General features: G+C 42.9%; 1 protein-coding gene across 1 annotated transcript in view; it reads right to left on the bottom strand.

The window, feature by feature from the left end:
• The window catches only part of RPAP1 (RNA polymerase II associated protein 1), a 146711-nt gene that overhangs the window by 23794 nt on the left and 108862 nt on the right, over positions 1–14055 (bottom strand). Inside the window, 2 exon segments of the mRNA XM_029597447.1 lie at positions 1270–1465; positions 13045–13154. Coding sequence (XP_029453307.1) covers positions 1270–1465; positions 13045–13154 — 306 coding nt within the window.

Genomic DNA, 14055 nt, shown 5'->3' on the forward strand with positions numbered 1-14055 from the left:
AAGAATAAGACACAGGGAGAAAAAGTTAAAAGCAGTTGGCTCTTCTAAGAGGACAGTTAAAACTGCTTAATGTTTCCCCTGATTCACTGACTTTTTCTCAACCTATTCTTGTCAAAATTAATCTATGCCAAAATTACCATTATTTTTACAGTTTGGCCAGCCTAATGTTCCCATTGACCTGTTTCACTAAAGTGCTCTGTGGTGCACTATTGCATGGAGCTGTCTGACCTGCATATCCCTGATGGTTCTCAAAAAAAAACCAAAAAAAAACAAGCTATAGTGAGGAATGGCAAACTGCAGTCACCGAATGCCTCCACTGTTACAGACTCTGCTCCACAGAACAGCTCAACAGAGCAAGAGAAGTATCAAAATAACCGAGCCCCTAGAAACCGTTCTACGGATGGAGTTTAAGGGGAAAGAAGGACAAAAAAGCCTTCCTTCAGATCTGGAGACAGGAGTGGCAAAAAAAAGAAAAGTAAGAGAGGATAGAAATAAATAGGATAATCACCATATGCCCCCCCTCTAGATAGATTGTGTGGTTAGGGTCTGAAGAGCAGAAGCATAAAATACTCCGGTATATCACAGATGCCTGTACCTGCAAGTCCTTTAACATTTATGAGAGTAAAGGGGCAATATCTTAGTCTTTGATTGAGAGCCACTGGAATAAATGGATTTTTAAAAGGGAGAGAGCAGGCAAATGATGACATTTTCCACCCCAGACAGGAAGAACTGGCATCTCTGATATAGCTGAGCATTTTACAGCCTAATCATATATTTAATTTCTTACAGGGGTTTTTATACCACCTATGCAGTATTCCTTTAATGGTAATCACCACACCAGAACTACAATCATTCCAATTTTCCTAACTCCCCTCCAAAAACAAGCCACTTACTGATGTCATTACCCATATCTCACTAATAAGGCACACAGGGGTCTATTTTAAAGGGTTTAGGCACCTCTGAAAATTGACTAAAGCTGAACATCTATATTTAGGCTCCTATCTTCAGGAGCCCAAAAGAGAGCAGAGTTAAGGTAGGGAAAAATGTTAATTATCAGCACTGGATACTTAACTTAAGTTCCTAAATATAGACAAATGAAGTGCAGGCCCAAGTTTTCAGCATATACATTTAGGGAAATTTTCAGCCAAAGACAAGGCACCAAAGTGAAGCACTGAGCATTTTTTGAAAATGTATGCTCTTTAGTTTGGTGACATTGTTATACCTGCACCTGGGGGTGTGCTGGAAATCTAGTAAGTATGAAGCCCTTACCTTACTGACCAATCCTTTGTGAATACTGGTGATATTGTTGATGAGGAAGAGAAGGGCGGTTAGAAATGGAAAGGGGGTCTTGGAGCCAGCCAAGCTCAGAGGTTCTTTGCCTTCTGTGCAGCTCAAAGAAACAATGCTGGCAATGGATTCAGGTGACGGAGAGCAGGAGAGTGGGTTACAGACAGCAGAACGTGGCCTGAGGAGAGATATATATAGAGAAAGAGATACATTAGGAAACAGATCAGCTAAAGAGTTCAGAATAGCTTCTTGATATGTTTGGTAACCAGCAAGATGCATAAATAAGGCAGATGGAGAAAATAGCTATCATCTGATAATTTCCTTTCCTTGAGTCCAATAAGACCAGACCAGACAAACGGGTTATGCTCACTGACCAGTAAATGGAGTTAGAGATCAACAGGTTTGCTGATGTCACCTCTTATATGCATCCATGCTGACCTCAGCTGTCAGCATTATCTGTAACACGCTAACCTGAATAACTCTAAATATCTTCATATCATAAATCTTAAATTTACTCACTCTGGGTTTTTTTTTTTGGGGGGGGGGGGGGGGGGTTACCAGAGAGCTCCCAAACAGAAACCACAACTAGGAAGTAGAAGCACTATATACATTCTTGAAACACTCACCTGCATTGTAGAAATATTGCAGATTCAATTCATTATCTGCAATCTAACTGAAAATGTTATGCAAGTTTGACAGTACAGGGAGGATCCTGGACTGGTCTGACTGGACTCAAGGAAAGGAAATTATTTGGTAAGAACTAATTTGTCTTTCCTCTTCATCCAGTCAAAACAGTCCAGATGAATGGTATGTACCCAAAACTACTCTTGAATAGGGTGGGAACTTGCCAAACCTGCTCTCAAGACCTTGGAGTCAAATGAAGTTTCTCCTTGATACTCAAATCCAAATGGTAATGCTTTTAGAAGGAGTGTAAAGAAGACCAAGTTGCTGTTTTACAAATCTCCAGTGGAGAAAACAACCACAGTGCAACCCAGCAAACTACCTGAGCCCTAGTGGAATGCGCTCTAACTTGTTTAGGCAAGGATCTACCACTATCCACATATGCTCCTGTAATGACTTCCTTAATCCAATGCATTATAGGAGCCTTGGTAACTGCCTCACCTTTCCTAACTCCAGTGTACAATATGAACAGATAAGCCGACTTTCTGAAGGTATATGTAACCCTGAGATATCACAACAAAACTCTTCTTACATACAAGTTTGTAAAAACTTGTATTCCACCAAATATGTATCCCTGATAAATGAGGGCCAACAGAAATCCTGATTCAAATGAAAAGCTGTAACAGCTTTCAGCAGAAAGGAAAGTACTGTATGAAACTTAACCATATCCTTTGTTACTGTCACAAAAGGCTCTCTAAAGAAAAAAAAAAAAGAGCTTGAAATTCCGATATTCTTCTTGCTGAGCAAATAGCAATTAGGAAAACCACCTTTAAGGTAAGCAATCTTAGTAAAATTTCTTTAACAGGCTCATACTGTGACCCTGATAAAAGGACAATACCAAATTCAGGTTCCAAGACAGTACAGGAGTACTAAACAGAGGCCTAATGTGCTTAACTCCTCTTTAAAAAATCGATATATCAGGATGTGAGGACAATGGTCTACTCAACACATGCCCACTGTAGTATGCCAGTGCTGCGACTTGTGCTTTCAAGGAATTAAGTGCCAAACCTTTTCAAGACCTTCCTGCAAAAACACCAGAACCAATGGCACTGATGTCTTGCTCACGTTCACTTACTTACCAGCACACCAATGTTCAAAAAGTCTCCAAATTGTCACATACAGTATGCTAACAAAGTAGAAAACTTCCTAGCCCTTAAAAGAGTATTCACTACTTCCTATGAATAACCCTTTCTAACTAAAACAGCCCTTTCAAGGGCTAGTCTGTAAGACAAAGCCAGGTGAGATCTTTGTGTAGAACCGGACCCTGGGAAACAGCTCCCTGTGATGAAAAAGCCTCAACGGCTTTCCATGCAACAACCATACAAAGTCTGCATACCAAGGATGCCTTGGCTAATTCAGCACCACTAGAATTACCATGTCTGGATGCCTTGAAATTTTTTTAATCCCTGCCCCCATCAAGGGCCATGAAGGAAATACATACAGAACTGCCTCTGTCAGCCAACATTGAACCAATGCATCAAGACTGGCAGAGCAATTTTTCTTTTATCGGCTGAAAAATCTCTCCATCTTCGCATTCCTGTAGAATGTCATCAACAGTACTCTCCATCTGAATGCTATTTGATTGAAAGCCACCTGAGACAAGGACCATTTCCCTGGTTTGACAACACTGTGACTGAGAAAATTTGCTTGAACGTTCTCCACACCTGCTATGTGCAAGGCCACAAACATCTTCAGATTCTGTTCCGCCCAAATGGGCAGCAAATCCATATGAAGGAACACCTAAGAACTTTTGGAGTCATTGTGGTGATTGACATACGCTACTGCAGTGGCATTGTCAGACATCATCCTGACTCCCTGAACTCTAATCAGTAGCGCAAAATGCAGAAAAGCCAACTAAATCACTCTGATTTCCAAATGACTGATGGGCCACTTTGCTTCCACAGGAGGCCACTGATCCATAGCCACTTGTCCCAGACAATGCGCTCCTCAGCCTATTAGACTGACATCCATTGTTACTGTCACCCAGCATTGCAAACTCAAAATGGCTGACTCCAGTATCATCATCATCATCTCATGAGCACCCTCGCCCAAGGTAGCAGATCCAATGCTGCTGCCATGGAGCTGAGAAGCTGCAGATAGCTTCCTGCAGTCAGACTTTTGACCAACAGCAACAAACATATCCGCTGTTGCAGTTTCTGAATTCTTTGTTCTGTTAGACATACATGCTCTATCATCATGTCGAATAGCACAGGTAACTCCAAGGTCTGAGAAGGCTGTAAATTGCTCTTGGAGAAATTGACTATTCAAACCCTACTCCTGCAAAAACGGAATCACTCACCGGATGGCCTCCGCACTTCTTGAACAGTCTTCACCCCTATCAACTTTTCATCCAGATAAGGATGCACCAAAATCCCCTCCTTGTGCAATGCTGCTACTACTATTACCTTTGTGAGGGTCCTTGGAGCTATGGCTAAATCAAAGGACAGAGTTTGGAACTGAAAATGCCCTCCGAGTACCGCAAAATTAAGGACGTGATGGTCCCTCATTAGAATGTGAAGATAGGCCTCTGACAGGTCCAAGGAGATCAGAAATTCTCTCTCTCACTGCCAAAATTACTGACTTCAATGTTTCTATCCTGAAATGAGTCACACATATGAATCTGTTGACCTGCTTTAGATCCAGAATGGGTTGGAAGGATCCCTTTTTATTGAGAGTCACAAAATAAATTGAATATGGACTCATTCTCCATTAGTCTCTTAGGACTGGGACGACCACCTTCAAGCCAAGAAGCCAGCTCAGTATTGCTCTTATGGCGTCTCACTGCCCAGCGGAGCAACAAAGGGAAACCATAAAAACATATGAAACCAGATGGAAGAATTCCAGGGCATAACCGTCTAACGATCTCTAGGACCCCACTGATCCAATGTAATTTGGACCCATCTTTGATAAAATTGTGAAAGATGGCCACCTATCTCCAGTACCATATATTGGGTCCCCAAGAACCTGCACCTGCCAATCCTTCTTTACCTCTTATTTTCTTTGAGCGAAAGGACTGATATCTATCAAAGGGATGGGACCTCTGATTTTCAGCAGGCCTCCCCTGCTTGAATCTCCTGGAGTCACAAAACCTATTTCAGGCCAGAAGAGAATATGAAGAATCCTTTGGCCTGTCTTCCAGAAGCCATGTTGGACTCTACCCATACCTTGGTCATCTTCTCAAGGTCCTCTCCAAACAACAGCTATCCCTTAAATGGAAGCTTTGTCAAATTAGTCTTAGATATTTAATCCACTGACCAATTACGCAGTCAGAGAAGCCTCTAAGCCGCCACTATGGATGCTATTCCTCTGGAAGATGTCCGCTCCAAATCAAAGCAGGCATTTGCTAAATATGCTGCTCCCAGTTCCAACTTCTGCTATCTCTTGAATGCACTGTGCCAGACACAAGCCACACCTTGCCACAATACAGCTGCAAGCTGCTATCTGCATTGATATGCTGATCATCTCGAAGGCCTGCTTTAAACACAGACTATCTTTCTGTCCTGTCTCCTTAAGCACAGCGCCTCCTTCTACCAGGATAGTAGTTCGCTTAGTTATGGAACAAACCATCACATCTACCTTGGGAAAATGAAACCTCTTTCTCTCTCTCGAGGAAGTAAAGGATACAATTTGGTCAAAGAACGACCTCCTTTAAAATTTGCCTTTAAATTTTTCACTACCTTATGGAAAGGAAATGATTTAGTAGGCTACTACTGACCATAATAGGATTCTCTGCTGCAATGGAAGCTTCTTCTTTGTCGACTTCTGCAATAAACTGCAGAGACTGGGTAATTAAGGATGCTAGCTCCTCTTTGTGGAACAGAATTACCATAGCTGTACCATCCTCTCCCTATTCTCCTTCTTCCAACTCTTCCTCACTATCAGCATCTGGCATTTTTTTTTTAAACCTATGAAGAGAATCTTCCGAATCAGAATAATTCTCCTTATCCAATTTTCTCTCACCTTCCCCTCTGGGCCTCTTCTTACTCAAAGCCCATGAAGGATCTGAAAGAGCCAAAATGGATTCTGTGACTGTACCCTGTCCCATATTAAAAGCCTGCTGCAAAAACTTGAAAAACTCCCTGGAAACAGAGGCTCAGGCCAGTGAGGAGCCGTCTAAGGAAGAGGGAGATGAGTTTGTTCCCTTAAGAGCTGCCACCAAGACAGGATTCATCCCAGATCCCCCAGGTGCTTGCCTTTCGGGAATGAGTGAAGAAGGCCCAAGCTCTCATTCCCTCCCCCATGGCCCCAACATGGCCATCGTTCCTGCCTCTGACTCTCAGGTCCCAACAAGAAGAGACTTCCTGGCCAAATCCCCTACCTCAGACCTCCCTGGAGAATGAAATTTGTCATCAAAATTTTCTCCCCTTGCTGTAAAGCAGTTGTGGCACATCTCTGACATCCCCTGCTTGTATCTTTTTCTGTCCACAAGCAGTGCAGAGTGCTTTCTTTTTCCCACACTCTGCCACTGCTGCCATTTGTGCCTCTTGCAGTCCCAATCCCAAATGGACACTGCTGCAGCCAAAAAAATAAATAAATTCAGGGCACTCATCTGGGCTTCAAAGCTCAGTCCGCTCCTTCTCTCCGCATGCTTCTATTGCCTTGATAGATCCTTAAAGAAACAGACCCGCATAAGCAAAAGGGAAGGAGGAATAGCAGGGGTGCGGGGTAGAACAGAATAGAGTCTAGCCCAAATCCCAACCAGAACAAACCTGGAAGCCCCCTGGCCCAGGCTCTGCTCAATTAAAAGCAGGAGCTCAAGGTTTTCATCTTAGAAGCTGCGGTCCTCTCTTTTTTCCCCCTATCTGAAGGTCCTGTTCAACTGACAGAGTGAGAACTAGTTTTTAACCTCAAGAGCTGCCTCCTCAAATTTTTCTATTCAGCCAACCAGGTATAAGTTCACAGCATGGGATGCTTGCCTACCATCTGCTGGAGACAGAGAATACTGGGGTCAGCACGGATGCATATAAGAGGTAACGTCAGTGAACAGTTGATCTTTCTCCAACTACTGGTTAGTGAACATAATACATTCATCTGGACAGGTCTGACCGGATAAAGAGGAAATTTCATTCAGTATTTCATAGGCTAGCTGTAAGCCCTCAATCTTCACACTTACACTGCAGAGAAATGTTCAGCTGAGAAACCAGTTGACAGGTTTTTGAGGACCACATAATTAAGTTAATATATTAGCTAACAGCAAAGGCTTTGGAGAAGGCTTAAATGAAGCCAAACCCTCTGGAAAGGCAATTTTCTGATTTTATGGTAATAATAGAAGATCATAGAAACATAGAAATGACGGCAGAAGAAGACCAAACGGCCCATCCAGTCTGCCCAGCAAGCTACGCACTTTGTCCTTTTTTTTTTTTTTCCTTTTTCTCTCTCCCACCTGTTACTATTGGCTTCCAGTACCCTCCAGCCCTAATTCCCCTCCACCAATGTAGAGAGCAGCGCCGGATCTGCATCCAAGTGAACATGCAGCTCAATTAGGGGTAGCAACCGCTGCAACAAGCAGGCCGCACCCCTGCCCCATACTCTTACCCACCCCTGTTTTTTTTTGGGTTTTTTTGGAGTTGGCAGCCCTCCATCCTTCCGCTCCGTGAAGGTGGAACACCAACCACTGGCATCCCGCTCCGTGAATGCCTCAGTGGCTACTGCCGCTCCGTGCAGTGTTTTGCTGCCTCCTCTTTATTCACGTCCTCTAGACTTGATAGATCCACAGTGTTTAATCCACGCCCCTTTGAAGTCCTTGGATGCAGGTCCTTCACAGTTTTAGACTTCACCACTTCCTCCGGAAGGGCATTCCAGGCATCCACCATCCTCTCCGTGAAGAAATACTTCCTGACATTGGTTCTTAGTCTTCCTCCCTGGAGCCTCAGCTCGTGACCTCTGGTTCTGCTGATTTTTTCTGACGGAAAAGATTTGTCGTTGTCTTTGGATCATTAAAGTTTTTCAAGTATCTGAAAGTCTGAATAATATCACCCCTGCTCCTCCTTTCCTCCAGGGTGTACATATTTAGATTCTTCAATCTCTCCTCGTATGTCATCCGATGAAGACCCTCCACCTTCCTGGTCGCCTTTCTCTGTACCGCTTCCATCTTGTCTCTGTCTCTTTATAGATACGGTCTCCAGAACTGAACACAGTACTCCAGGTGAGGCCTCACCAAGGACCTGTACAAGGGGATAATCATTTCCCTTTTCTTACTCGATATTCCTCTCTCTATGCAGCCCAGCATTCTTCTGGCTTTTGCTATCGCCTTGTCGCATTGTTTCGCAGACTTCATATCATTAGACACTATCACCCCAAGGTCTCTCTCCTGCTCCGCTCACATCAGCCTTTCCCACCCCCATCGAATACAGTTCATTCGGATTTACACTCCCCATATGCACGACTTTGCACTTCTTGGCATTGAATCTCAGCTGCCATATCTTCGACCACTCTTCCAGTTTCCTTAAATCCCGTCTCATTCTCTCCACTCCTTCCGGCGTGTCCACTCTGTTGCAGATCTTAGTGTCATCTGCAAAAAGACAAACCTTACCTTCTATCCCGTCCGCAATGTCGCTCACAAAGATATTGAACAGGACTGGTCCCAACACATATCCTTGCGGTACACCACTTAAAACCGCTCTCTCTTCAGAGAAAGTTCCATTTACCATCACATATTGTCTTCTGTCCATCAACCAGTTTGCAATCCAGGTCACCACCTCGGCACTCACTCCTAAGCTTCTCGTTTTATTCACCAGTCTCCTGTGCGGAACCGTATCAAAAGCTTTGCTGAAATCCAAGTAGATGACATCGAGCGCTCTTCCTTGATCCAATTCCTTGGTTACCCAGTCAAAAAAGTCAATCAGATTTGTCTGACAGGATCTTCCCCTGGAGAATCCATGCTGCCTCTGGTCCATCAATTCTCCAGACTGTAGATAGTTCACTATTCTCTCTTTCAACAGAGACTCCATTATTTTTCCCACCACCGAAGTGAGGCTAACCAGTCTGTAGTTACCAGTCTCCTCTCTGTTCCCACTCTTTGAAGCGGGACCACCACCGCTCTTCTCCAATCACTCGGCACCACTCCCGTTTCTAGGGATCTATTGAACAGGTCACACAGTGGACCCGCCAGCACATCTCTGAGCTCCCTCAGTATCCTTGGATGAATCCCATCAGGCCCCATGGCTTTGTCCACTTTCAGATTCTTTAGCTCTTCCCATACATTTTCTACTGTAAAAGGATTTTCATCTATTCCACTTCCCTCCAGGTTCTTGTTGTGTAGAGATGGTCCTTCTCCAGGGTCTTCTTTAGTGAACACAGAACTGAAGTATTCGTTTAATATTTTTGCCATTTCTTCATCTCTCTCCACACATTGATCATTTCCACCTTTCAATTTCACTATACCACTTTGAACTTTTCTCTTTTCGCTGATGTATCTGAGAAATGTTTTGTCACCAATTTTATCTCCTTGGCAATCCTCTCTTTTGCTTGACTTTTTGCCGACTTGATTAATTTTTTTGTCTCCCTCAGTTGAATCAAATATTCTTCTTTGTGCTCCTCCCTTTGGGATCTTTTATATTTCTTGAATGCTGTTCTTTTAGCTTTAATTTTGTCAGCCACCTCCTTTGAGAACCAGATAGGTTTCAATTTTCTTTTGCTTTTCTTTACATTTCTAACATATAGAGTAGTTCCCTTGGTGATTGCTCCTTTTAGATTGGTCCACTGCTGATCCACTTCTCTCTCCTTATCGGAGATCGGAGTGGGAACAGAGAAGAAAAGAAGTACAAAAATAATTTTTTCTCTTTAATCAATGCAATTTGAGATTGTACCCCACTAACTCCAGCAACGAGTTCATTGAATCCACAGCCATTTCAGTTCTTCACTTCTTGAGTGGTTGGTTCATGACATTCTCTGGTGATCTGGCTTAGTAAAATCTATAAGAGTAGTTAATAGATGAATCATATACAATGGAAGTGTACTAGAGTAATAATATGGCTACCCCCATGAACTCATTACTGGGATTTTCATCAGGTATCACTTTACATTGCATTTTGCCTATCATATACTCCTCTCCATCTTTAGTCTGATGGACAGGAGAAACCAAATTAAGAAGCCCTTCCCTGAACAGTCTTAGTTATAACTGTGTAAGTTGTTGGGCTTTCTTCCAGATCACGTTGGACCCACACTGCTCAGCAAAATTACTGTTTTCTGCCCAGAAGTGTTGCAAGTCAGGTTAAGATGGAATACCAGGATGGCAGGACCTCAACTGGATTTTAAACTTCCAGAACAACAGTACTTTAAAAGGGCTTTAAAAAGTATTTAAGCGACAGAGTGAGCAGGAAAGTTAACTGAAAAAAGTTACCTGGATGACTTTACCCAGATATTCGGACCAACTTGTCCACATAAATTTAGCTGGATAGCACTCAATATGGCACTGTCTGGCTAAATATTTTAGCCTTCCCTCACCAAGCCTTCAACCCTACTCCCCCTTTTTGTCTGGATAATTTTGCCTGCACAAAAGGTTTGTGCAAAATTATCTGTAAACTGGGGGATTATATCTAAAGACAAGATTTATGCAGGTAAAAGCTGATTTTTTAATATAGACCTCTGAATATTTTCATAATCTATGACAGCAGCGAACAAACCAGTCCTCAGGGCCCTGCTCCCCCAAACCAAGTAGTTCGGTTTTCAGGATATCCCTAATGAATGTGCATGAAATATATTTGCATACACGGGAGGCAATGTATGCAAATGAATCCATGCATATTCATTAGGGATATCCTGAAAACTTGACTGGCTACAACAGCCTCCCCACAGCCCAATGAAGATCTGTTTAAGCATCTAAGAAAGGGAAGCAAAAAAGGGTGATTTAGCACTGCCAGGCACAAAATGAGAGTTCATTTCTCAGCTTTAGAGGTCATGTGATTCATCTTGTTTAGAGCCTGGAACAAAGTGTACCTACTATACGCCACAATTTATATCTGGTATAGAATGTGGATTTTGAAGGGCATGCATAATGTTCTTATACATTTTTGCCTACATATGGAAGGAGAATACTAGAGGTTGCATGCACATAACTCCTGGGTAAAAGGTAGCTAAGAAAGGAAAAAAGGGAAGAGGCTTTCCCAAGGAGAATAACAGAAACATGGCAGAATATAATGATACAATCCTCTATGGCCATTATTGGAAGAAGAGAGCTCCTATGAACAGCCAGGAAACCAGGGGAATGAGGTGCGAGGGAGCTGCAGCTCTGTATTCTCGCCTGTCCTCTATTCAGCAAGTGCTCACTGTGGTAGTCTGAGGCATCCCAAAGCTCTTCTGTTCTCAGAATGATAAAAACTTTAAGTCATTTTGCTTCTTTAGTTCTTCTCAGCTAAATGATTTAAAGCCCAAAGTAATGGAAGCAGTATCTCTCAATAAAAAATTAAGTATCATGCAAAAGTTCTCCAGGTCCTAGCTGTCAAATTAATTCTAACAGTCTGTGAGTCACACCTGGGACCCTGAGCATTGTCTCTTCCACTCATCTTTCCAAAACAATTTTATTGCATTTCATCTTGACATTATTACATTTTTTTCAATTTGTTAGCTTTCATTATTACTATTTGGATGTAAATCTGTAGAAAAATACATCAATTTTAATGCAGGTAAAAAGTAGGGCATTTGGCAGGCCTGGCTGCTTTTCTTAAAGGCAAGCCGGTAGCCAGCAGACCCTTAAGCTGGCCAATGTATACAATATGGCAGGTCAGGAAGGAAGTGCAAAGGCAAGAGGTTTGCAGATTCCAGGTCTGGAAAAAAGTCACGTGTACCAGTGGGGATCACCGAGCTAGGATTCACACCCCTACCCACATCATGCTCTATGCTTTAATATCCTCCACTGTTACCAGCAGTAATATTACATGTAGGCTTTTTAAAGCGAAAAATGCCTTTTGGGGAAAGCTGCAAAGAAAGGAAGAAAATGTGCACATAAGTTTGTCGGCTACTAAAATAGATCAGGAAGGAAAAGAGAAATGTCGTCAGGCAAGAAGCTTGGGTTTTCTGGTTACAGATGCAGCATCTGCCACTCTATTTTGCATTCACTTTTTTTAGATTTAGCAGGGTAATTTTTTTTGGAAACAAAATGATATATTCTGATTTTACATCAAACACCTTTGTTTCAACATAAAAAAGAAGTCCGTGCAAATTGGTAGAGCACCAAACCCTTTTTGCACTGTGTTTATGCTAACAGTGCTGGGATACAGGCTCACAGACCTCTTATACTATGGCACTGGGAAATCTTTACCATAGAGATACTAAGAAGTCAGTATCCAAAGGGGTGTGGCCAGTCACTTTCCAGTTACCAGAACAAAAAACTTTAATTGAACATTTCCCCCCCCTCTCAGTGGCTAAATTTTATCTTGATAACTTTTTACCCACTGGGCGTTCCAGGTGCAGGGCTTAATTTTAGCCTGGCGCGCAGATATTGAGAGCTAGCAGCTGAAAGTTACACAGGTAAATCTAGTTGGAGAAAACCCTGGCCTAAAGCTATCCTGGGAAACCTTGGGTGAGAATAGACCTATCCAGATCAGTCCTGCTGAGTTTCTCACATCATGGTAATCGGGGTAAGGCTACCTGGGAAAGTTTTCACCGCGCTCCGCACTGCTGACTATGGACCTCTAAAAAGGAACAAGGGTCTTGAGCCCTCACTGAAGAGAGGACTTGGTCTCACATTACCATAACTCTTGGTGCAGACTATGGGGATTATAATCAGAACTGCACCAAGTTGGTGCAAATTCCATGAGATATGCACCAATCATCGGTGCAAAAGCCCACAAAGTCTTTTGCCACGATGGCATCCGCTTTCTCTGTGTGGTAATTTTTCCCCCCCATCAGAAATGCTGCGCGTAATTTTCTTTATACAATTCTATGTGAATTATTTTGATCCCCGTGACCCCAGATAGCCTCTTGACTTCGTGGGTAAAAGCATGAGCACTATTGACCCAAACACATTCTTTGACTTGCGGCCAGATCTGGCGATATCAAAAGCCCTGATTCTCACAGGGTACAATGTTGTCTTCACCTATGGAAGGGCTTCCTCTTTGAGAGATGAAGTGATCTTACCTCAGCAACTCCCACATGTGCCTGACAGCTGGCTGCTGAAGGAGAGGCAAGAGCACTTTAGACGTCAGCTGTTCCACCTCTTCAACACTCTCCACTGCATTTACAGATGGCTGTGGAGGGAGCAAGAAATGGCAAACGTTTATGTTTTCATGTGGAAGTGGTAATACTTCTGTAAATCATTAGCGAGACTTCATATGGAGACCCATGTCCAACTCTGGAGGCCACATTTCCACAAGGATTTAGGCAGAGATTATAAAAATGGTGCAAAGTCCATGCAGTATGCCCTACGAGGGGAGCCATATGGATCTGATTTTGTGCGCTCTACAGGAGATGAGATACAGGATAGAGACATTCACATGTTCCAGCGTTATGATCAATGCAGATGTTCAGGTATGAGGGGTTATGACTCAGGAGTGACACAGTGTGCTTGGGTGTGATTAACCTCCCAATGTTACGCGCTATCTTTATGGAGTTTGTTTCTGACTGGTATTTGAATTGAATCGCATTATCTTCCTTTTCATAAAATGTTAAAAACATCGGGGTCCATATTTTGTAGGCTAATTCATGAGCAGCAAATTCTCCAGTTAAAGTTAATCAAATAACTTTAGCTAATATATTCAGTGGAACACATCTCCCACCAAGTGACCTAAGCAAGTTTACTCAGATAACCTGCATACATCTGGTTCCAAAATTTTTTTTAAAAGCTGCAACCACAGCAATCCCCCAACCCTCCTACAATAAGTATAACATTGTCAAGATTAGCACCCGATCCCCCAACTTAAGAAAAAATAAATAGCAGGCCATGGTGGCCTATGACACACCCCTCCTCAGAAATACCGATACTTACATTAAAACCAGGCTCCAAGCCCTCTCCTCACCCCATCCCATTCTCCCGATAACCCAACAATCCTCCATGCAAACTCTCAAAACCTTTCCCGAAACCTCTCAAACTCCCAAGTAGTGCTCCGGCCATGTCCCATGTCGCTCTGTTTTCTAAATTGCTTTGTGATT

This window comes from Rhinatrema bivittatum, chromosome 4, assembly GCF_901001135.1.
Source record: "Rhinatrema bivittatum chromosome 4, aRhiBiv1.1, whole genome shotgun sequence".
Classification (NCBI taxonomy): domain Eukaryota; kingdom Metazoa; phylum Chordata; class Amphibia; order Gymnophiona; family Rhinatrematidae; genus Rhinatrema; species Rhinatrema bivittatum.